This window comes from Leptosomus discolor, chromosome 4, assembly GCF_034619465.1.
Source record: "Leptosomus discolor isolate bLepDis1 chromosome 4, bLepDis1.hap2, whole genome shotgun sequence".
In the NCBI taxonomy this organism is placed as follows: Eukaryota; Metazoa; Chordata; class Aves; order Leptosomiformes; family Leptosomidae; genus Leptosomus; species Leptosomus discolor.
The window spans coordinates 21,757,713-21,783,236 of NC_141394.1; the positions used below are offsets into that span (position 1 = coordinate 21,757,713).

Below are 25,524 nucleotides of genomic sequence, written 5' to 3' on the forward strand. Positions count from 1 at the left end.
AGTTTTAAAATAAATGGGGGACGTTGTCATTCATTGACTTGCACTCATCTCTCGTAGGCATGCTTTTGAGACATTTTGTTGTCTTGTGTCGTGTACAAAAAGGCATTCCTTGCCTCCAAGACCTTTTAGCCTTCTTGGAGGTGGAACGATCCTTGGGGAAAGGATGTTGCACACTTGTGCGGGACCTCTTACAGGAGTGTTCTGGCCAGTGACTAGGATCCCTAAAGAGGGCTGTTGTACACACAATAATTAATAATATTCTGGGAGTTTTGCAACAGAAACTATTTTCTCTGTAATTGAGATATGTAGTTTACTGACTTCAGTTTGCTCGATTTTTGTATCTGTAGGGAGCATCCTTTGGTGTAACGCATATCCACAGCACCCTACCTAATGAAACCATACACTGGGCATTGCGGGGAGCGGACATCAGAATCCTGCTCCTTAATCAAAAGCCAGCACCAGTTTGACAAGTGTCATTTCTGGTCAAGAATGATCTCCCTCCCTGGTAGCATGGTGAAAGAGCGTGTTCTCTGTAGGAGACCTCAGTGGCTGCTCTGTGAGTAACAGGCTGGGATTTAATTATTAGCAGAGCGTGTGTGGCCAGGTGGAGCTAGAAGGTAGCGCCGCTGAGGAGGTGATTGATGGCCGTCTGGCTCTCTCACATGAAACAGCAATATGTCTTTGTCTGAAGGGGCAGAAAATGACATTGGCTGACCATGGCAGCAGGGATTTATTGTTACACTTACAGAGTAGAAGTTGCTGGAGTCAATTCCAGTCTTAATAGGACAGTACACAATTAAAAGGAGGGGATTTTAATTTGAAGATGCTTTCTACCTGTTAGAATTAGTTGGGCCTAATGTTTCCTATTCACCCATGTATTTCAGTGAGGTAAATAATGGTGCCCAAGACCGAGAGCCTGCTGTGCACATGGACAGGATGCATAGCTGCTGGGAAGAGTGCTGGACCTGCAGCCGCAGGTACCCTTCCAGCTGCTGTCAGAGCATCAGCTAGCATGGGAAGGGGACAGCAGGACTGTAATGACATGTAAGCTGAATCTCACTGATGCATCCTCCTGGCAAGGGATGACCTTACAGACCTGCGGCGTTCGTTGCCCTTTCAGACAATTTACCAGGAAAAATGAGAACCTCCCTTTGGAGACAGATTTTAAGACTTGGAAACAAATCACTGTTTTCATCAGCTAAGAAGTTTATTTGTCCTGTGTTATGGGAAAATTATTACAGTCTCATAGGTAGTTTTTTAAATTATGAGATATGTTTGACATAGATGAGATCTATGTTAAATATCTATCTGCTGTTTGAATCACTGGACTATTTGTTATGACCCTTAAATGGTTCTCATGCCATGGAACAAAGCCAATAGTCAAATAAGCCATTCTACCTGTGTAATTGCTGCAGAACTATTCAAAATTTACAAGCTGTTTTTCATATAAGCTTGCACCTTGCATCATATTAATTGTAGCAGATGCATCTTAAATGTACCATGGGAAAAATATGCAGCGAGAAAATAAGTTCAGAGCTAGTGGGAAAATGCAATTGAAAAAAACCAGACAACAGAATATGCAGATACCTCAGAGGAGATAAATGTTGCTTATCAGTATGTAGTAAATGCTAGAGCTTACTCTTCTTTTAAAAATAAATACATAAATAAAATGAGAGAAAGGAGGGGAAAAGAAAGGTGTTTTTACTGTAGCAATTAGTAAGAATCTTTCGGATGTGACTCTATACCACAAACACATCGCACCATGCTAATTATTTGGGTAATGGAAGCATAAGGAAAGCTAAGGAGAGAAAGGAATAAAAATATATGAAGTCTAAATGGAATGCAGTGGTCCATTGCCTAAAGCAATATAGCCATTTCGGATATGAAGAGCAAGCTGAAGTTATTGCAGTGCTGGCTTATCCATATATTAACACTTGTGGGATTGAACAGCAGTGAATGAAAGCAGAAGTGGGTGCAGGATTGCAAAAACACCCTAACTGCAGAATTAAAGTGCTGAAACCGCTATGTAATGAATTTTGCAAGACAAACTGTTTTGTACCATCAAAGGAGTTAATTCTCAGAAAAAAAAAAGGATTTATTACACCCTGCAAAAAATAACTTACTCTAATATGTTATTAAATTAGAACTGTTTTAATTAAGCAGAAGAGTTATTAAATGTGCTTCAATGAGATTTTAAAATTCAAAATACAGCAGTATTTGAGCTTGTGTTAGGAGCAGAAATCTGTGACTTCAATGAACTCCAAGAACAAGGAGTTGTAAACAGCACATTGGGTTATACCTTAGGTCAAATATACCTATTAGATCAAATAATCTATGCCTACAGGGTCAATTCAGAGTTGTACCTGGTATCAGTCTTTGAGCTTTTTTGCCTAGGTGGGTGGTAAGTGGCTCCAGGGAGTTCTTTGAGTTCCCTACCCGCAGTTTGACATGTTGTTTTGGATTGAGCCCTAGTTGTTTTACTGTTTCTAGTTCTGATGGGTTGGACATCTCACTGGTACTTGTCAGTGCATTCTGCAAAGCATTGACCCAGATCTTCTCAGGTAGCCACTTTTGGGTGTCCATCCTGACAATATCTAGAACCTGTCTTCAGTATGACGTACTCCGATCCCTTGAATTTGGAGTTTCTTAGCTCAGTGCTTACAGGTGTCAGGAATTTGAGGACACAGCAGCTTATTAGCCGCAGCTTACTTTTCCCAAAGTCCGACAGGTACGTAGTGGCTTAGCATTGCCCTTCTTGATTCTCTGATCCATGAGCCAAGGCTAGTTGCATAGTAAGGAGCTGTGCCACAGGGCATGGGGACAGCAGCATTTCCTGATCCTCTGTCCTAAAATGTGCAATTCAAGTAGCTGCCTTTGGCAAGTGCTAAGCCATGCCCTGTTTCTTGCTACTCCCTTTCTTTCTGGCTGAGAGCAGGGTGAACACAAGGACCAAAGAGAAGGTAGCGGCCATGGTGTGATGGCGCCATGTCCCAGCTGACTTCTGTCACCAGGCTGGGTAAGACCATCGGTGTGACAGCAGAAGCTGACGATGCTGTGACCAGGTTTTTTCTGGGAACTCAAATTAACAAGCCAGCAGCCTGGCTAGGTAGATGACTATGCTGAGTTTGGCACAGCTGCCGTAGCTCAGTTCTCAAGTTGGAGGTGCCTTATGAGTAAGCAGAGCTGCACCGCTTTACTGAATCCAGCCAGCACAGGAGGGCAGGACAATGGATGCAGTTATTGCCCCAAGCCCCTCCTCTGCTCCACAACTGAATCTTACCTCAACTGCATCTCAGTTGCAGCAGTGTTGGTGAGTACAATGCAAATGCTGGGCTCTCGCCACACGCTGCGTCCACAGTAGCATTTGTAACACGTGGTGAGCTGAGGTCTGTACCCATTTCTCTGTGCACACTGGTCGCCGCATCAATTTTTTTCTGGCCTGGGGGTCTCTGCATCTTATGCTGGCTGCTGCTTCTGGCAGTCACTGGAAGGCTGTTGCATTTTGGGAAGAAGTTTGTGGGAAAGGGTTCTGCTAGGAAGGCAGAGGAGGAGGAAGGTGGTCTGTGTGGCCCATGGAGAATATGAAGGCAGCTTTGAGGACTAAGACAAGGAGAGGAAAGGTGGCTAAACCACCTTGCAGGAGTGCTTGGTGTTCTAAGCCTTACTTTAAATGGCCATAATCAGGAGACAGTGATGTTGCACAAGGGCTTCAAGGGGGAATTAAGTTCTCTTTATTCCTGGGTTAGGACCTGATAGTGCCCGTGACAGCATCACCTTTGCAGAGTACAGAGGTGATATGTACCAGTTCCGTGGGTGCTGTGTCTAATGTGGACCATAGCTGCCTGCGTCAGTGTATTCTGGGAAGAGGGAGAGGGTGGGTGCTAGAGCAGTGGGATCCCCCCCAAACATGTCTCTCTTGGCCATAGAGAGGGGAAAGCCCCCTCAAAACCTCTCATGCCTACATAGCCACAGCAGGCAATGCTGCAGGAGCCCTTGGAGTTTCCTCATGGTCCTTGTAGCCCAGCTGATGCTTTTGGCACATCTACAAAAATGATTTGCCTCTTATGTAGCCCTTTGCACTTAGCCATGAAGCATTACAGCCAGGCTGTAGCAGTAATCCTCTCTTAACACCAGTGATGGGGGAAGAAGGGCAGAGGGAGCCTGCACATCCCCAGATAGCTACAAATCTAAGGAGCAGCATCAGCAATGCACAGGAGTTCAAACCTGTCCCACTTGGGTCTCTGCCCAGCCCAGCACACTGCCAGCTCCCACCGGGCACCAAGCGGTCATATCTGAGCTAGTTGATGACACTGTGTTTTTATTTACTGCTTGCTTATTCCTCCACCCCCAAACATATTACTCTCTATTCCTGGAGGGACAGATTAGGCAAAGGAATGTGTCCTTTGCTGCTGGCAGCTTGCTTTGGCTGCTGTTTTCTTCTGCTGATGTTTTTAATAAGGGAGGAAATGGCTGTTCATCTCAGGGAGAGCCATTCTGTCATAAGCTGACATTCCCTGGGATTTGTTTTTATTAGCTTAGCTCTGGTGTACAGGCACTGCCAGAGCTGCTCATTGATTTTCCCAGCCTGGATGATATCTAGGCTGCCTGCTTACCCTGCTGTGGTTGCTACCAGGGCTCCCGTAACTCCTCTGGCACAGTTTTCCATCAGTGCTCTCCTCCTGATGCTCTTGGCCCCACTGGAGCAAATGTGCGGCTTTTTTCCAAAGCCAGGGAAAACTTCTTTCACTGGGCTTTGGGTCAGGCTCATGCCTAAATCATAAATGTAAAATGTACTTAATATAGAAAACCTCTCACTGAAGTGGATTATTTTATTTCTTTCAATTAATCAGTAAGTCATTCCTGTGCTGAAAATAATCTACATGTCAGCTTACGTGTAAAGCTAGCATAGCTTAGTGGTAACAAAGCAATGGCTTGCATGATGGGCCATGTAGCACTGAACTTGACAGCCATGGTGTATTTGGGCAAGGAGGTGATTGGTTAATGCTGTCAGGAAATTGTCCCTTGAACTGACAGCTGGTATCTCCCATGGGCTCTTCTGGTTGCCCAGGTCTTTGGGGAGATGATCAAGAAGCAAGAGTTGACTGTTATTAATACACTGATGGTTTCAGATTTATTTTGCGTGCCTTGGAGACTCTAGGGCATGTGGAGTGCTGGAAGAATATCATTAGCACCTATGGCAAAGCTATTTTATCCTCAGTCAGGGAGTGCTTGAACGATGCTGGGCAGGGTAAAGAGAAGATTTGCTCCTCTTGCGTGTCTCTGCGGTTGAGGGACCCGGCTTGGAGACTGCTACCTAGGTACAAAATTTTGGTGTACTATTTATCATACTTAACTCTGGAACACCATATACCAACTGTATAAACCAGGTACATTGCTCCCTCATTTGTCACATAGAAATGGGGTGATGGCAAGGATAATCTCATGGCATTGAGGAGTGATTACCACAATTCCTCCTTTTCCCGTGTTATTCTGTTTCGTGGCCTGTGGCAGTGTAGTATTTTACAAGTTTCAGCCTCCAGCAAAAGGCCAGTTCCCTTTTATTGGACTTTCTGGTGTAAAAGCTCAGGATGTGCCTGGCCTGAGGGCAGGTGGCACTGCCATGGGAAACATGCCAGTGCTTACCACCTCCCCTCTGACCCATTAGCTCTGCCACAACATCTGAAATTGGGCATTCCAAGCAGGACAGAACTCACCCAGCCTTTGAAATCCAGCTCACTCCTTCTTTTGGATTTCACTAGAAAAGCTACAAATTCCTATTTTTTTTTCCCCCAAGCTGTTTTTAAATTGCTCTTGTTCCCAGTTTATTGTTATTATTCCTTTTTTGTTTGTTCTTTTGTGAGTTTGTTGAGTCTGGGGAGGGAGGTTGTAATTATGGAGTTCTTTTTATCATTGTTTCCCAGCACCCCAGGGATGGGTGTTACCTACATGAAATCAGTATTATCATTACAATTAATATTAAAGAGTAGTAAGAGTGATAATACAGCAATGAAATCTGCGTTTCTTGCTAAGCATGGTGAGCTTTGCAGGCAAGCAGCCCTTCCCTGAGGAAGACCATGAACCTAGATGTCAGGGTCCCTCCCCAGGAGCAAAACCACTCCTAATTCCTGCATTGTGTCTTAAAGTCAGCAAAGTTATAGTTTCATGATAGAGGTACAGGGACTGAGACCTATGAGATTCATCTCATGTAGGAACAGAAGCCCTTGGAGAGCTTTCCCTGTGCAAGGCTGGCTTTGTCTTGGGATAGGTGAATCTGTGCCATTGGTCACATCTGGATGGGATGGATGCATCTGACGTGGTTTCCTTCTGCTTGCATCTGCCCGCATTATCCGCCTTGCCCTTGCTCCCCCAGCCCAAGATATCCTCAGCCTCTTGGTCACGTAAGCCTGACAGGGTGGTCTAATCAGGTGAGCTGGCAGGGTTGTTCAGGGACATGTTCTCCTGCCATTCCCCAGCAGCCTCAGATGAAAGAAAGAATGATTTGCAAGGTGCAAGGTTTGCATTAACATTTTTTCGCACTGAGTTAAGAGGGATAGATGAGCTGGAATGACACTGAGATAAAGCAATACGCATCTGCCAGGAAAAGGACGTGCGCTTCGTCTTCTCAGTTTTCTGGGTGCTGCTGGAAGAACTGGCTGGAATAGGCATTTCTGTCATGATCCACAGTAAGCACACAATGTTTTCTTGCCTCTGTTAAACTTGCAACCCGTAGTTCATTACATATTGGAAATACTCAGGAAGAGCTGCAAGAGCATTTGGAGAAGTGAGCCATCATCTGTCCACCTCCAAGTCTCCCCAGAGAGAAAACTTCCAGCATGGAAGAGATGGAGCAGAAAGTCACTCCTCATCTTTCATTATCATTTGATGCCTATCACTCATGCTGATAAAGCCAAAGAGCTGAAAGGTTTGAGTTGTTTCTCACAAGTGCTGACATAGCAGAGTATATATCAGGAAAGGCCTGACATTTGATGTGGCTTTATCATTGGCAAGCAGGCAAAGAAAATGGATAAATTAATCACCTTTTCCCTCCATCTGTCATAAGCTTTTATCCCACAGGGAGGAGAATGTTTCCAGTTTGTCCTGGCTTTTTGAAGTGTGACACTATTGTATTTGCCAGCCTATATAATGCCCAAGTTATCAAATGCCAGAAGTGGAGGGGAATGTGAATACCACTTATAACACAGCCTGGTAGACCACAAAGCTGGGTTTCAAGCCTCTCTGGTCTTTTTGAAAAGACCTCAGAGATTTCCAGCCAATCTTTTGCTCAGTTCTTTGACTCTAACCACTTAGCCCTGAGAAGATACCTAGTGATTTACCATGTATTTTTCATTTCGTATTTGCATTTTGCTAAGTAATGATATCTCTAATTTCACTGCATCTGTTGGCAACCTGGAGAGTTATAGGCAAGTTTTACAGCCTGAATAAGGTGGTGGGATATCCTCAGTGTCAGGGGCCTAGCACCCCCACCTCTTTCTGGGAGGGACATGCAGTGTAAGCCCAAAAGCAGTCCAGCAGTGTTTTATCAGCAGACCCAAGGCACACCTGTGCCACCCCTCACAAAACTTCGTTGCTAAGTTGCCTGGCTTTACCAGTGCAATGACCATGTTTGCATGGCTCCGGGGTAAAACCATATTATAAATTCATCATAGAGAATCTCTTACTTTCCAGCTGTCTTAAAAGCACTGTTCTGTTACAGATTAAAAGCAAATTCATGTTAAAAGGTCTGTATTTTTTTCTGGCTGGTGTTCCAGGGATGAGTCTGACCTCCCAGGAGTTTTAAGATATAGCTCCAGAGCATCTACATTTAGCCTGTACCCGGGGCTAAACTGTAACAGTCACTCTATCACCCAATAACCCCTCACCAGCCAGGGAGGGGAATCAGGAAAACAAGAGCAGACCCCTGGGTTGAAGTGAAAACAGATTTAATGAAACAACACCAGTATCAACAAAGGTATGCAAAGTTATGCTCAGCCCAATAAATATCAGTACCAACTGACAGGAGAGCACCCCTAAGGAGCTGGGAGAAACCAGGGGATAAACAGGAAGGATACCAGCAGAAATCCCAGAGGACTTCTCTCCCCTTAGTAAACTCTCCCCCTTTATAATGACCATGACATTATGGTATGGGCTACACCTGTAGTTTACTCAGGTCAGCTGCCTTGGCTGGCTTGGAACTGCTGATGGCCTACCTAGCATGGCCTATGATTCTATCCCAGCCAAACCACGACAGAGTTTGAAAATGAAAAGTCAAACTTTCTGTCTCCTTCCCTGGTGGAAAAAAAAAAAAAAACAAACCACAAAATGAAGACATTTAAGTGATCTCTTTCTGTCCAAAGCCTCCAAGCTCATATGACCCTGTAAGCATTTAAAGGCAGTCTTTTTTCACTGTTGGTAAATGTTTGTAATGGACTTGTGGTTGTAATCTCCACAATGTTGTTAGCATGAAACATTTTTACACTCAAATCACAATGTTCGATGATTCTTTATACTGTGTGTTTGCTCCTTTGCCGTGTTTGCAAAAGATGGAGCTGCATGCAAGACTAACTATGACATCTTGTTTTTTTCAACAACAGCATCATTGTTTCTAAGATATTTTGAGGTCTGAGTCTGTTCAGGGCACCTGCAGCTTGCCAGAAAATTTGGAGTCTGTGTTTGAGGTTGCAGCTTTCTTGATGCAGGATTCAAGTCTAGGTCCATTTAGTCTTTTTGCTGCTGGTCCCATGTGCCACAGCTTAGTGAGTGGATGCAGATATTTGGGGAAGGGTCTCAGACAACCTCACTCTGTCTCTGGGATGGATTAGAAGTCGTGCAGCATGCGACTGATGATTTTGTTTTATCTCCAGCACAGCGATGCAGTCCATGACCTGCTCCTGGACTTTATCACATGGGTTGGCATCCTGTTGTCACTGGTCTGCCTCCTGATCTGCATCTTCACCTTCTGCTTCTTCCGTGGGCTGCAGAGCGACCGCAACACAATTCACAAGAACTTGTGCATCAGCCTCTTCGTGGCAGAACTCCTCTTCCTCATTGGCATCAATCGGACTGACCAGCCGGTAAGAGGGAAAGCAACCACAGGCTCTCATCTCAGTGCGTACGGGATATTTGACCATGCAGTGAGATATACTCCATGCTGCCTTAATTCCATGCATGATTCCTCACAGGGCCAGGCCCCCGGTTGTTAACTGGGAGTCAAACACTGATGCCTGCTGTGATTTCAGAGGCTGCATGTGTGTTGTTTGTAAGTATGTACTGCATGCGTGTATGTTTAATAAACAAGTTGTAAAAATGCACTTATACTATGTACATCTTTATGTGTTTATGTGCCAGATTGTGTACATACCTAGCTTTGTATCTTTGAATATAATTGATATATGCAGAGATGTGTCTATTTTAAAATAGTTCGTGGATGTTTTCCAAGTGAAAAAAAGTGGAGAAGGGAAGATAAGAACTCCCTCATTCTTATTAAACCCAGTAAGAGTAATCCTGACTGTTGCATTAATTCAGCGTGGTACAAACACCTTCCCTTGCTCTTTTCAATCCATACGCAGATTGCCTGTGCCGTCTTTGCTGCCCTCCTGCACTTCTTCTTCCTGGCAGCTTTCACCTGGATGTTTCTGGAGGGGGTGCAGCTCTACATCATGCTGGTGGAGGTTTTTGAGAGTGAACACTCCCGAAGGAAGTACTTCTATTTGGTAGGCTATGGCATGCCTGCACTCATTGTGGCTGTATCAGCAGCAGTGGACTACCGGAGCTATGGCACGGACAAAGTGTGAGTGGGGCCTGGCACTGCTTGGACCTGGTCGGGGGGGATGGGAATGGGGACAACAAAGGGAAGTGAAGAACTGGCTTGTGCAGGCAGAGCTTAGCCAGGAGGCATGCCTTGGCTTATCTCTGTGTCTCCAGCACAGTCCATGATGATACAGGACATATTCCCCCATATGAAATGATTTGCAAAGGTATTTTCTTGGGGAAGTCAGTCAGGGAAAATTTTATCACAGCACAGCATAACATCAGCAGAAGTGGCTGTCCCAAGTCTTAGTTTTCTAGTGTTTCAGCAAGGTCATCCTTCTTCTCTGACCAAAGAGTATTTCTCATTTGGATGATGAAATCCTGCTTTCTTCTTCCTCTTTTTTAAGTGTTCTATCAAATTAACAGAGCCTGCAAGCAAAATAGGTGGTGACTGTGGAGTGCATTAGATTCTTTGCAAATCAAAACAGTTATACCATTTTTCATTATGAATATTCTTAAATGTTTTCAACATTGCTGAAGCTGGTATCAAAGCACAATTTAGATGAACGTGCAACACCGTCTAACGGAAAACAAAGGGAAAATCGAGCCTTTGATTTTCTTCGCTAGCTTTGTTACAATAGCACTAGCAATGTGTTCTTATTGACTTCTTTTTTTGTTTTGCTTTCCCTTGTCAGGCTGGCTTTCCCCTGTCATTTTAATTGAGTTAAGGGCGCAATCTGAAGGCATACATAGCAATGAGCCGGTGGCAATTTTAAAGCTCTTTTTTAGCATAGATCAGGTCAGGCCATAGCAGCAGTTGATATTCTGTTAAATTTAACTGCACCATTTTTGCCTGAAACCTTATTGGTATATATGAACCTGATTCCTTGTGGAAACAAATCTAGAGCAGTGGAGCTGCTTATGATCCATTACTGTGCCAGCAGGTAGGCTTGTATCCTAGCTGGATACTTGCGTCGTGTTCCTCCCATGAGTAGGAGAATAACAACCTGAATTTGTATAAATGTCATGCTTTCTGGAAAGGAAATCGCCCACACAGATAAAGGTAGGAGGGATTAAGTTTTCAGGGATCTCTACCAATTTATCCAACGTAGTTTGACTGACTTTGACAGGGCTAGGGGGCAAAGAAAAAGTAACACAACAGCTGATTACAGTTTCTGGAGAAGAATGTTTCCATCAGCTGCTGCCTGCTTTCTGCCCCAACCAACTCTTCTGTTCACATCCCTGTTTGAGCATGCAGAAGTCCCCACTGAATCAGGTATTAAAACATTCTACCTTGTCCCTTTAGACAAATTATTCTTACTATAGTGTTTCTACAGAGGATCTGTCTCGTCACAGTGGCCTACAAGGGGCACGTTGAGCATCAAACATGTTACAGCCAAAGAGCCGTCAGTCCGGCTCCCTAGAAAGCCAGCTGGATGCTCCCGCACATCTGCCATCACCGGAACTGTGTCCTCACCAGTCGGTCCGGTTCAAAGTCTGGTGGTTTAGCTGCTGCCTTCCACGCTGTTCACGGTGTGACTTCTGCAGCATTACCGTTGCAGGGCTTGTAGCCCCAGAGCGATCCTTTTAACTTCTCCCTCAACATTTTGGGCTGCCTACCAAGAAAATCCAGCATTGCAGCTAGTTTGCGATGAAAGCTAGCACCAATTGCATTCTCTTATAGTGCTTTGTAGCTGTTGAGTGTTGAAAATGTCTTACTTCATTCTCGGAGTAAAAGGACATCCTCAAGCCCAGGATGTCGCTTCGGATGGGAGACAGCAGTGGATTTGCATCTGCCCTCATCTTTGCAAAGTCCCTCATGATGCTCTGTAGGGACGACCCGAGTGCCAGCGTAGGTTGTGGGAGATAGTGGCATGCAGCAGGCTGGCTGTGGAGAGAGGGAACATACAGCCCCTAACCACAGCTCCTGTAAAGTGCCATAGCAGCTTTGTGTTGCTGAAATTTTTCCACTCCTGTTAAATGAGTATATGGACCTTTCTGAAGCACAGAAAGATAAATAGGTTCCATGGGACACGTTGCCTTTTCCCAATAGACCTTGGGTGCCCAAATGTTTCCATGGCATGGGAGGTGCAGGCGGAAAGTTTGGCTGAAATTCGCTGAAGGCGAACAACAAAACTTTACTATCTTTGTGTTGAGGAGGCAGCAGTTTTATGTCTGTGCCAGTAAAATCTCTCTCCCTCCCCGCAGCATAAAGTAGTATTTTTAATGATTAAACATGTATATATAATATTTTGCAAATAAATATTTACAGAGATTTGCAGAGCCTAAAATACTTATTTATAATCTCTAATTCCAGAGTGCACAATATTATCACGTTCTCATAGTGGAAAATAAAAAACATACAATATATTTTGTATAACTATCATGCTCCATCTGGTTGATGGATGATCATGTATTTTTCTGTATAATGTTATTAGAAGGGTAGAACTGATTAGAATTTGTAGCGAACTATATGCCAGGCATACATAATTTGATTGCAAGAAGTTGCTTGGTTTTGCCGGGTTTTGTAAAACATCCTCTGGAATATATTACTTGCCTCCCTCCATTATTTATTGCATTTGTTTACGCAGGACTTATGGAGCTGTTAGTGTTATTTGGGTTTTGCCTGGCATTTGGTGCCACCATTCATACATCTCAGAATGATTTGCTTAGACACCCAATGTAGGTTTTCTTGATTTCATTTTCCTTTCTAAATCCAACCCTCCTGCAACACATGCCCAGATTACATAGCCAAGAACAGGCAGTTGTTCCTTTTTCTATTTCTCTGCTCATCGCTTAGTGCTTGTGATTTTCTGAAGCATCCCATGTCCTAGTGTTCATATTGGTGTTTTGGAGCAGCTGACCAGTAAAGATACTCTCTTATACTTCATATTCCAAGGATTGGAATGAATCCTTTTCCTTTTACTATTTTTTTTGTTTAAGAGCAGTTCAAACCACTTGTATTAGGATATTAATTTGCTTTTATCACCAAGCAGCAGCGTAATGATTCCATTAAAAGATCATCCCGTTCAGGCCAGCAGGGACTATTCATGTGAGCAGGCTGAGCTGTGTTTGGCCCTTTCCCCCAAATAAATAAGAAATGTTGCACCTCACCTTGTTCTGATTGTAATTTCTAAAGTAAAGGTGAAAAGCAGGAAGCCCCACTGCAGACAGTGTGGTCCCCCAACATTGCTGAAGTGTTCTGGCAATGCTCATGTCACCATTTATTACAAGCCAGGTCTTCAACTGCTGAGTCTGAAATGGCCACATCTCAAGTTTTGCTGAAAAAAAAAAAAAAAAAAAGATACTAGGATTGCAGTTTTTAAAAGTTACATCATGTGCCTCGTCCTGTGTGTTAACCAAATCCGTCCATCTCCTGGCCGGATCTGGTGTCAAGCGTCATGGTGGGCAAAGCTGCGAAATGCAGATGGAAATAAGCATTTGTGTTTGTTGTTAGTATTTGAAAATAACTTGTGTCTAAAATTTAGTGAAAGCTGGTTTAAGACTTTAGCAGCCTCCCTTTGAGAGGGCTCACTCAAGTAGCAGGCCATCCAAAATCGACAGCAAGAAGCTATTCCATATTCCCAGACTGTCCTGTGTTTAATATTAATGCCTCTTACAAATCTCAGAGGAAAGCAGCTATGCTTTGAATGGTTCCATATATTTTAGAAAACGTACTTGTAGGTGTATTCATTCACTGGTGATCAAATTCATCATGACAGGAATCTCTCTATTGTTTCTCCCCACCTTTCCCCTCTTCTGGTATGCTATAAAGCAGGATATACGTGGTAAGCAATCCAGCTGTCAGAAAGCAAAATGAAAGCCCAGCGTATGTACACAGCCTCCAAGTCCATCAGCCAGCCACTGACATTTTATGCATGTTAACGTTGCTCAGAAAATAGCTTCTAACAATACAGTCTGTCTTGGGTGGCTCCACTGAACTTGTTTTATTTTTAGCATTCATGCTGGGTATTTGAAGGAGGAAGCATGAGCGATGTGGATGCTGGACTGCATTAACCAGAACCTATATTGCACCCTTGAAAGGCATGTCTTGTGCATACATATCCCATTACCACACCCAGACAAGGAGGCTGTATAGCCACGTGAAACAAACCACTGAGCTCCCATGAACAACATGATATGTTTAGGACTCTTCAAATTTTATGGTCCAATGGCAGCTAATGATTGTTTATTGGTTATATTTAATGCACACCGGGGATCGTTTAGTGTTTGATTTCTCTTCATGCAGAAAATAGAGTAAACTCTTTGTAGTCTTTATTACTTGGGAAAAGCTTTAGGTGAATATAGTGACTTGTCTCTGTGGAAAAGGAGGAAATTAAAAAGTAAAGGAAAGCAGCACCACAGAGCTTGTTATGAGCACTGAATATGCTGGTGTGACTCTTGGAAGAAGCAAGGGGGTTTTGAGCAGCATTCCCTGCATCCGCAGATTTTCGGATAATCCGCTCTGCCTTGTACTAAGCCCTGAAGCAGCTCGTTTGCTTAATAGCAGCAGAGTCTAAACTTGTAATGCAGCAAGTCTGTGTTCACCGTGCAGCTGCACATGGTGGGTCAGAAGTAACTCAGCAGCCCAAGATTAGCAACTTCGGGAAGTGAGTTGCCTGATTGCTTCCTTGTTTTGAGGAGCTCATTTATGCAGCTCATTGTGCATGGGGGTTTTTGTCTTTTAAAGGAAGAAAAGCTCAGTGTAGTACTTGTCTGATTAGCAATTTACAGCTTCTCAACGCAATTGGCGGGATGCCTGTCTTTTGATGTTTTGGTCTTAATTTGCATTTTTAATAAGGTATGACTTAAATGGGTTCAAAGTTGTATCTCTTCCTGATGACCACAAAAAACCCTGCCTTTTTAAAGTCCTTCTGCAGAGTGGAGACAGTCCTGCAGCTTTCCATTTAGTCACCCAAGATTTATGTCATATATGGTGTCACAGAAATGCAATTTTTCTACTCAAACAAATAAAAAATGACATCACATTCTTTAAAGCATGCAGAAAGGCATGCTTTCTCTGGTTTTTGCAAGCTGTGCTCTTGCTTTGATGAAGCTGTCTCTCATTGGAAGGGGACCCTTTAGCTCCACGCTTAGCCCAAGGGCAGAACCTGGCTCCTCAGCTGTTTCCCATCCAGAGCATCCATCTCTTGTCACTGAATTGTGTTCCACATCTGATTTTTCAGGGGAATGGGGTGGAAAATTTCATCCATTTGGCTGACTGGGAAGGAAACCAGTTGCTTTGCACTTGTTTGCTTAGCCCAGCACAGCTTTTCCCTCGTGCTGGATTTCAGCTTTCACTGACTTTCCCCATGTCCCTACCTATATGCATTCAAAACCAGCTGCATCACATGTGACCATATGGCTGGCCATCCTGCTTTAAGGAGTAAAGAGAGGGTTTGTGTCTTTCCTCTTCCCGGGCTTTCCGAGAGCCAGCTCACTCTTCGTGCTGAAGGAAAACCAAGTTGCTTGGCAATTAAAAATACACTGTTCTCCCTCCTGTGCAGCAAGGGCTGGGGGGTGTTTTGAATGTCAAACTGGCAAAAAAAAAGTTCAAAATGTTTTAATTTAAAAAGAAAAACTCAACCGTCTGAGTCCTCTCCCACACACCAGTACTCTTATTATCAGCGGAAGAAAGTCACGGGGCTGCGTATTCCGTGATTTATATATGGCAGCTGAGGCATAAGCACTAGTTACACTTTTTTCCTATGGGATGGGGTAGGTAGAAAGTCTAAAATGCCATGTAATGTGTGATCTGCTGCTATGTGGACGTCCTTTTTTCAGAGACCAGGGGAAGGATTTTTGCAGGTACTTCATTATCTTTGAAACCTCTATTCCTCTATCAACTCTTCTTGCAATTGGGCAACATTTTGGATGTTATTATGGGTGATACACAGATGTCGTGATCACATAAACCCTTTCCTATAGGAAATCAGACTCAAATAGTTTCTAGTCACTCGTGTTGTTCCATTACCAGCTACGTTTAAATCACCTTGAACTTCAGTAGCCGCAGAGGAAACAAGATTTCCCTGCAATTGCTCTGAAAGCCTCTGTTTGCCTCTCTCATTAAGATTTTGGTGCTGTCACAGGAAGATTTTGGATGAACAGCTGCAGAGGCAGTTCAGGAGTGACAGTCATGGAAGTGATGGTGTTTTAATTTGTGACAAATAGCGGTATAACCATATATATATTGATACATCTTCAACACTGAAGAAACCTGAAATTTATATGGTCAGGGAGGGAAGTGAGAAACTTTCTCTACGTCTTTGATTTTATTCATATCTTGGTGTCTCCCAGTTGTAGAGATCCAGGGCATGTTTCATTCTCTTGGCAGGCGGCTCCTGCTGATCTCTTCTGTGCGACTGCTGGCACAGACCTTCCTGCCTGTTGCAGAGTCCATTGAAAATGAAAAAAATGTGCAGCACATGCACTGCAGTTGTCCTTTGTGAGAACTGCTATCTCTTCCACGATGATAAATTCATATATACGGTTCCTGTTGCTTGCTTAATTATGAAATTCCGTTGGATGTTTAGGATAAGAGTGGTTTTATGCTTTCTTTCTCCTCTGTGTATAAACGGAGCTGTGATTTGCAGCATTGCAAACACGACAAGATATTATTATTTTAAACATCGTGCAAAACTTTCTTGGAATTTATATTCGTCTGTCTTGTAACCAGTCACTTCCATTTTATCTTCCTGTCGCCTGGAATGAACTAGGAATGGAAATGTAATTTCCCAGGGGCCTTAAAAAGTGTGGGGAGTATTAAATGCGGTTGAAATTAAGCGATTAATAATTTAGTTTTAGGCCATGAATCAACTTCATGTGATAGCACAGACCATATGCAACCCTTGAAACATTAGTGGAAACAAAACACTCCGGAGGTTCAGGGAAATAAAACGCTCTAAAGGGGAAGTTGCTGAACCTAATTAAACCTCAGCTTTCGGTTATCGTGCTTCCTATTTGCACCGAATTTGCTCTGATCTGTTTGCTGGAGAAATGTCATCTTCCTTGACAGTTGACAGACAGCTTGCATTGCATCAGAGCTGGAGAGGAAAGAGGAGCTTGAAGTGAAGAAGCAGCTCTGTGGATGCTCATCGGGCCCCTTCCTTAAAAAAAACCATAGTTTAAAGTTTTTTTTGAACAGATGCAGAAAGCCTTAACAACTAGGCCTTGTGCCATTTTCTCCCTGCTTCCTCCAGAGGTAATTATCTTACTCCATCAATAGCGCTGTCAGAAATTGGGCACATAATTCAGCATTTAAATGAACAAGCAATGTAATATTTCCTGTCTCCCACCGGCGTGTTTTGCAGCTCACATTCTTCTCTGTCACTCGCACAGTCTTGATGTATGTCCTGGGTGCAGTCCTTGAATGCCTTCTCTCCCCTGTGTTTCATTACAGATGTTGGCTCCGACTTGACACCTACTTCATTTGGAGCTTTATAGGACCAGCGACCTTGATAATTATGGTAAGAACTCCTAATTAACTACTCCATCTCTCAGGTCAAAAAATAAAACTTTTGCTGTCCCTTTACTCTTTATCTTTAATTTACACAGATTAATTTGAGAAAGGCATGTTCTTCTTTGACCCCACCTGGCACAAGCAATTAGACCCTCATTACAAGAGGCTCTTGGCATTGCAAAATAGTTGATCAAAACGGGCTGGGGACTTTGGAGCGGGTGATTGCAGAGTTTGGTTTCTACCATTGGACATTCAGAAGTGCCAGACTCTAATTTTATGCCATTCACTGCCCCGCCCCCCCCGCCCCCCCCTTTTGAATTCCAGAGTGAAGCTTTGCATCGATCATGCAAAAAAGGGAAATCTGGGGTGAGGGGAATGAAATAAAATCCAAACTAGAAGGGAGGTTTGAAGGTGGTTTTTCCTCCCCAGTAGAAGTTGAAGCTCGTGTGACTTCATGGTTAGCACATTGCCAGCATATCAGCTAACACAGCAGCAAGTTAGAGAACTCAACTTTAGAGGCAGCTGGAGTTTTCTCATACTTTAATCGCTGCAATATGGCTTAAATAAACCATCCTTTGTTTTGAGTAGACTACAGTTTGTCTAACATAGGAAAGCAGGCGCTCTCACTTCAATGCAGACATTGTCCCTGCTTCTCCTGTCTCTCCTGCAACTAGGGGCCATTTTAGCAGCCTTCCACATCAGGAAGAGGGCCACACCATCAGCTAGAACTGTTGGAGTTTTTTCCCCTTAAGCAATTAATTCATAAAAAGACATCTTCCCTGTTTGCTTATGTCTCAAACCCTGGCCTGGGCTTTTGGGGGAAATCATTTCCAGGAACTGGCAGCCTTGTTAACACTGAGGTGTTCAAACAGCATGACATCCTTTACAGAACAAATCAAACTCTTTTTCCTTTTTATTTTTCGGCTTTTCATTGTGCTAAGCATCTTTAGCAGTTGTGATTTCCCTGTCCATCTCCCCCATTACACCATATTTAAGTGGTATTCACAGAAAAAGATGCTTTTTTGCTTCGTTGCAATGGGGCCAGCTAAGCAAGATGCTTGGAATGACTTTTCACAACTGTACAGCTCTCAGACACAGAAGAGCTGTTACAGCAAATATTTTTAATTTTCCATAATGTCGTTTGAAGCACTACATTGATGTTGGAACGAGCCCCATATCAGTAACATACGCAGCGCCATGGCTTTGGTAATGCTGTGGCATCACCAGTCCTGCAGTCTACAGGCCAGCTCAATTTATAAAATGCTTGGCAATTTTCTGTGATTCAGTTGCTATAAAACTGTAGCAAGAGGTAATTTCTACAGCAACTCATCTGTTACAGAGGAGCAGCTGACTTTCTCCCCATCATGTTGTGCTGTGTCATGTAACCCTTTTTCTTTTTTTTCTCCTTCCCCTCCATTGCAGCTTAATGTCATCTTCCTTGGGATCGCTCTCTATAAAATGTTTCATCATACTGCCATACTGAAACCTGAATCTGGATGTCTTGACAATATCAAGTAAGTGACTGGGGTTTTCTTCTTTCTCTCTGCCTATTTCTGTCTTTTGCACTTTATGCCCATGTTCCTCTCTGAGGACTGTACAGGGGAACCCACTCTCCTGGCAGCAGTGATAACCAGGGGCAATATGCTGGGTTATGGCACTGCAAAGTGGTTTCTGATAGGTACCAATAAGTGGCTGATGATGAAGCACTGTCTTTATTGGGATTTGGCTGCCAGTGGTGGCATTTCCCATTCAGTTTTACGTGAAGGAAGCAAAGTTGCATTTGCTGTCCTTGAAGCAGATAACCTGCTAGTCCCTCTATGTAACAGAAAATTGTGCCCGATAATTACCGGCTAATTATTGCAGTCTCTGCAGGGAAGGTGTTGAAATTGTTAATCATTACTATTTTTCTGTGCTCTGAGGGCAGCAGCCTTACTTCTTTTCTGTTTGTTTTGGCCCCTGACAGATTTAATGACCCAAATTCTCCCCGGAATTTGATTAGTTTTGGTGAAGTTGCAGGGGGTTTACCTGGGATTGCCCACATCAGAGGATGTGCTTGCCAGCCAAGGCATGTTTTGCCCTTGGATTCAGTTAACGTCTGAGCCTGGACATCTTACTGTCTAGCAAGCTGCTTCATTATATTGATAGAATATTAGTCTCTGTCAGTGCCTGTTTATTCAAGTACCTCTGACTTTAATTACTTGCTTCAAAAATACAAGTGGGATTTCAGGTGCAGTGTGCGATATGGGGAGCCTGCTAATTAATTAAACTATCTCATGAACTTCAGAAGGAGGAATTGTTGGGAGTCAGCACTTTACTGCCTGCCCAGGAAAGGAAAGCATTGTGTGACATGGCTGGAAGTTGATTCTCCGCTGTCTTCCGTGGTGGAAGAGGGAGAAGAGGCACAAGGGGAGCTCCTTAGGAGACGACTGAATTGCACAGTTGCAAGGCAGTTCTCAAACAAAGTTATTGTTTTTGCTGCTGAGCCACTTTTGCAGATTTGGTTTTAATTTTAACTAGGTCAGTCCCCCCTTAAAACTTCCCCAGCAGGCAAGGCTTGCAATGCCACTGTCATGTCACAACCTGGCATGGTCCTTTGGGTGAAGTGTTAGTTTCTTAGGTGCAGCTTCTTCTTCAAGGATAGGGAGGAAAGGGCACAGGAGCCGTACAAATGCAGGAGACCCCAGTGAGCTCGGGGACCCACAGAGCGCTCATTCGCCCTGTGTGTCCCTGGCTGGGTTGCAGGCAGGCTGCTCTGTGGTGTGTCTCTGTTTCTCCTGCTGTTCCTCCGCTGTAAGGTGAAATTGGAGGAGCAGTCCCTCCTGGATGTCCAGGACTGATCCCAGCATGATAATCATTCATTCAGTCTTGGATGAGGCGTTAAAGAAATGGTACATTTAATAACATTTATTAGTATGACTACTCATCATACCTTAGTGCTATGGGATTTCTCACTGAGAACAGTCTTTCTAAGGTTACCCACACAAAATATGTCTAGAAAGCCTTGCAATATGACGTTTAAATTAAGAACGGGGCGGGGGGGGGGGGGGGGGGGGGGAATATCAAAGCCCTTATAATTAAAGCAGAAATAATAATTGCCTACTGAATAATCTTGCTTGTACTAATCTCTAGTATCTTTATTTAAAATGCCAGGATTTTGTACAACCAGTTACGTCAATTTTAATGTAATTGTAAAATATTTTATAGGTTCTTTGGCAGATGAGTGTCTATTCCTGATTTGACTTCATTAAAACATTTTGAAAACACAAGAAATTAAAATACTTTTAAGTATGTTGCTGATACCTTTCCAAACATGTTGCTTCATTACAAATGATTTTTCATGCTTGAAAAAATAAGATTAACATAATATAAACTCAGGAAGACCCCAGGCTCACCCTAGGAAGTTTATCAAAACAAGAATTTCAGAAGGGACTTGACTGTAATTTCTGAATATCTAAGCAGGATGAAGTTAAGTCTCTAAATCCAAGATGTGTTGTCTCAATATTGGCTATGCTTGAGTTAGCAGAAGGTGCAGATTTTTAACAGAGAAGAGAATTCACCTTTGAGGGAACTTTCTTAGGCATGTGAGGGGCTTGCAATCTCTGGAAAACTTTCAGGTAAGACCATAGTCATCTTCTAGGTAAATTTGTAGTCGTCTTTTAGGTAAGATCGTGATCATCTTCAAAAGTCATTGGCTCTAACTCAGTTGCAAAATGTTGATGTGGTACAGCAGCTCTGGAATAAGAAGCCACAGACCACATTATTTCACACATGACCAGGAAGATCCTTTCTGAGCTTACCTCCATGGGTCTGTACAGCTGGTGAAAAGACACCCAGATCTGTTTCTCAAGACACACGTTGCCTTTGCTGGCTCTCAGCGTGGTCCCAGAGCCTTGCATCTTGTCTTATTCGTTTATATTTAAAAAACCAAACCAAATCAAGGGCCTGCGTTGGAAGGCCCCTTGCTGCCATCTGTGTGTGACAGCTTTACGGCACAGAGGGAGCTGAATGGGAGTTTGTTCTCCCAGTTCATTTCCTAGCGCTGCTCTGTGTTAGGCTGTGGTGAAGCTCTCGCAACATAAATCCTGAGCCTGTTCAACAACAGCAAAATACTTGATTCCCTATGGCAACGTAAAAATAAAGGCCATAAAATATTTTAATAGGCTGTTAATAAGCGCCCCTGCAATCTGGTGCTTGCCTATGTCACTTTAAAGGTTAGAAATACATTATGAAGTATAGAAAATACAGAGCCAAATAACTCCACTTAAATTAATGAACTTGATAAGGGATCAGGTGTCACCTGGGATACCTTTAATTACTGCACCAACAGAAAAGCCATTCAAAGGGCAGTGCCTGAACCAGATGCTGTGTGGCTGAAAGATTTGTAGGCACTGTGCAAAGTTGTAAAAATAAACTTCCCTAACCTTCAGGAACAGTCCCTGTATTATTGTGCCAGCATGGGAGAATCTGACATTCCCGTGGTGGAGCACTGGTTACCCAGGAGTTACTGAGCAAGGGATTTGATGAGTACAGGTCTGGTTTATTTTTTACCCACATTAACTTTTCTGGCTTAGCCCAGCACTTTCAAGAGGGAAGTAGGGTAGCCACATATGTGGGTCCTTTCCCCTGTGCTGAGAGCATCCTCCCTGTATGGCAGGATGGTACTGAGCCAATTCACTGCATTGCATCCACTGAGACAGCAAGGTTCGTGCTCTAGTCCTGCTTTTGAGGCATGTAGCCAGGAGAAGATGTGAGCTTTTGTCCATGGGATATGTTGTTTGGAGATGCAAGAGTTTCTGTGTCTGCCACTGGTGCCAGGAGGGTAGACTAGCTCCTGTTTCATAGCAGGTACCATCACCAAGAGTAACACACTTTTACCTAGGACCTTTTGAAAAAGTTCAGTTTGACTTCTTCCTTCGGTAAGTTTAAACAGAAATATTGTGGGTTCACCCAGGGTGGGGATCTCTTCTGCCTTTTAAAGATCATTTTATTATGAAGCGATGCAGAAAAGGATGCTGAAACAGCTGCATGGTGGTACATGTAGCTTCTGTCCATGCCTCGCCAAACACAGGGTAGGAGGGGATTTTCCTTCCCAGCCTTTTCCAATGGCTGTTTGTGGTCCACTGTGGCCTTTGCTCTTTCATCTCTTCAGGGCTCGTTGACAAACATAGGTGAGCAGAGGTGGGAGGTGAGCAGAGATGGGTGGTAAGGAGCATTGTTTAGTCTTTCCTAGCTCTGTCCACACCACTTGTATCTGACTCGTGGCCCATCTGAGAGTGTAAATGGGGTGTGAAGGGTGCACGAAATGGCCTGTGAGCACAGAACTGATTCACTGTCAACAAGTGTACCTGGGAAGGCATTGTTTCAGAGGATTGATTCCCCCAGCCCTTATAAGCTTGCAGGGAAGACAGAACTTTCAAGCCAGGGACTACACAAACTTTTTGGATGGCAAAAGCCTGCTGTGCTGCTTGCATCTATAGCCTGCAAGGTGGAGACTGTAGGCGTATCAGTGCAGTATTGATGCACTCTTGCTAGCAGATGGCTCCTCACAAGGACGTGTTACCAGCTGGAATACTTTAGAGCAGCTGTGAGGCTGTTTCACTGGAGGTTGCTGCCGTATGGAGTGATTTCTGGAGCTGAGCAGCTTGAAGTCTCTCCTTCGCACTTTTCCATTGTGTCGGGTAGATGTTAGATGTGTGAAATGTCTGAGACTGTCATAGACAGGAGTACACTGAATCTTTTTTATATTCACATTCCTGTAGGAAGCCTTATGTGACAAAGGAAAATACATTTCTATGTGAATAGTCCAGCACAGTTCTTCAGTTTTCCATCCATCAACTCGTTTCCGGGTGGTCAGGCATGTACTGTGGCTGCTTGCGGTCCTCTCACACCAGGTTTTCATCTGACCCATGCCAGATGCTGCAGCACAAACATCTATGTGTTTTTGGATGCTTAACCCCCATTCACTGTGCAAAATGGAGGGTTTCAGATTAACGCCCTCCCCAAATACCTTTGTGTTGTGTGGCAGTACACTGCTTGTTCTGTAGCCATTTAAATACTGCTCGTTCGAGTCATCGTGGCATTAATAAAGGGAAAAAAAGAGGGGCTACACTGGTGGTAATCCAATGTGCTTTACATGTCTACTGAAATCTGAGATCCTGTCTTTGCTGTATGCTGTTGTTGTGCACAATGTGGGGCGTGTTAGTTCCTGACATGCAAAACTGGTAGAAAATCGGGTGGGGAAAACAGTTATTTAGTTAATGAAAGGCAAGTCCCATAAGCAGATTGAAAGGATTCATAAACAGGGCCGAGCAGCTGCCGCACCTGAAGGTGCATCTCCAAATGACCAGAGGGGAGAGGGTGAAACCTCCTTTCTCCTAGCAGACCAGAAGCCATCCTTTCTCTTCCTTACAGATGTAACATTTCCTTTGAAGTTCCTGCAGGCGCCCATCCCCTCTCCCCCCGGTGCTGCCTGGCTGCGGTTGGGTTTGTTAGCATTTCCCCCAGCCAGACCAGACTTCCTGACATTCTTCTGTACTGCAGTATGTGGCAACGAGATTTTATTTTATTTACTTTGGAAGGGGGACACGTCGGCCATAGCTGCCAAGCACAGTTGCGGACCTGCTAGAAAGAAGGCAGGAGGCAAAGGGCTTTGTCAGCTAACTTCTCTTTTTGTCCTGTTTTATTGTGTTACTGTTTTAGCCAGGGTATAGCTTGGCTTGTGCCATAGGACACTTGAATGCTCTTTAGAAAGCAAAACTCGTGAGAACCTCTTCAAAGAGGAGTGTGCCAGGCTGTAGTCCTGGGTTTGTTGGAAGAGCTTATCCAGTGCAATAGAAACCCACCTGAAAGTCATCCTGAAAATTTAATTTTCTTTCTTTCTTTCAGACAGGGAGACCCAGAGTCTTAACTGTGAGCTCCTTTTGTTGCTGAAGAGGCACTATTAATTAGGGTCCTTGAGATAGTTTAATCCTGACATTAATCACTGTAGTTTTGTTACAGCTTTCTTCCCTCTTGTGGAAACCTGCTCCCATCCTATCTTTTGCCACAATGGAATAAGCACTGTGTCAAAAACCTGAAATTCCCTGGAAAAAATATGGTTTTTTGCAAACACACAGGAGAGAATGTTTTTAGGTTTTCACAAGAACACACTCTGAAATTCCATTAATGGTGATGATGCAGAAATGTGCTGCACTACAGCCTTCAGAAATCAATCCCCAAATGACCAAAACAAGCTCCCCTCAGATCGCTAGATGCTGTGGGAGCTTCACATGGTCCGGGGCTAAAGGCACACAACACTGATTTAATGGATAAATAAAAAAGTATATGTTCTCTCAAGTTTCTGACTTGAAACAAGACTCATACCGTACTCCTGTATTTATTTTTTTTTTCCATGAGTCTCTTGCTCACAGGCTTACAGAAATAAATCTGAGAATGTGAAACCTAAAAGCCAAAAGTAGGAGCCAAATGCAAAGACTCAACGTTGATTATTACTATATAAAACCTCACAAAGCCCAGTCCAGGCTCTTTTAGGGACTCCAGCCCAGGCTGGGGGAGGCAAGGGGCGAGGAGCGTCAGGCACAAAACTGAGAAGCCCCTTTTGAAAATATGCCTCCTTTACAAACCATTGCCATATCCCACTCTCCCCATATGTTGTATGGGTGTAAGTGATTATCTGCTCATTTTCTTGCTTCAACATATGTATTTTATTTAAAGAGACATGACTAATCCCAGCCCCCAGATTAGTTTGCTGTTTCAGTCTTGTGGGTTTTCTTAAGTCATAAAAAAATCCTCAGAATTAGGTGGAAAATTGAAAACAAAGGTTAAATAGAACTTCCAAAAATCATCTGCAGAAATGTTTAAATTAAATCCTTGATTTAACACAGAGGTATTGTGCTGGCAGGAACGGAGGTTTACCAGTTTAGTTTTGTTTACTCAGCTGATTGAAATGCAGAAAAAGTAAACATCCTGTGTTTAGTGCAGTAAGGAATGAGTTAGACCTTCGAAAATGCAAGATTTTTTCTCCTTCAGTAGGAAGAGCTTGCAGTATCGATGAAGAACAATAATTTGTAGCAGGTATCCTTCCACTAAAGAAAGATTTCTTTGTGCTTTATTCTAGCCATTTTAGAAACAAGTGAAAGTAGGTAAACAATAAGAATTATTTAATATTTTTCTGTTGAGATTTAAACTTGTCTATTGGTTTTCAGATCTTTTTTGTTTAATCATAAGGCACTACAACTTGGAAATAGTTTGTGATGCCAAAGGGTCTGGAATTGAATATTGTATTGCATTCACCCAGGGGACTTGACTTACAGAACAGC

General features: G+C 43.4%; 1 protein-coding gene across 19 annotated transcripts in view; it reads left to right on the forward strand.

Annotated features, from left to right (window-relative positions):
- Positions 1-25,524, forward strand: part of ADGRL3 (adhesion G protein-coupled receptor L3) — a 268,359-nt gene that overhangs the window by 203,886 nt on the left and 38,949 nt on the right. For 18 of the 19 annotated variants that reach the window (XM_086463866.1, XM_086463867.1, XM_086463875.1 and 15 more), the window contains 4 exons: positions 8,862-9,071; positions 9,567-9,787; positions 17,147-17,213; positions 18,629-18,720. In XM_086463866.1, coding sequence (XP_086319992.1) covers positions 8,862-9,071; positions 9,567-9,787; positions 17,147-17,213; positions 18,629-18,720 — 590 coding nt within the window. The remainder of the gene's footprint in view (positions 1-8,861; positions 9,072-9,566; positions 9,788-17,146; positions 17,214-18,628; positions 18,721-25,524) is intronic. The other variant, XM_086463881.1, reaches the window with a different exon arrangement.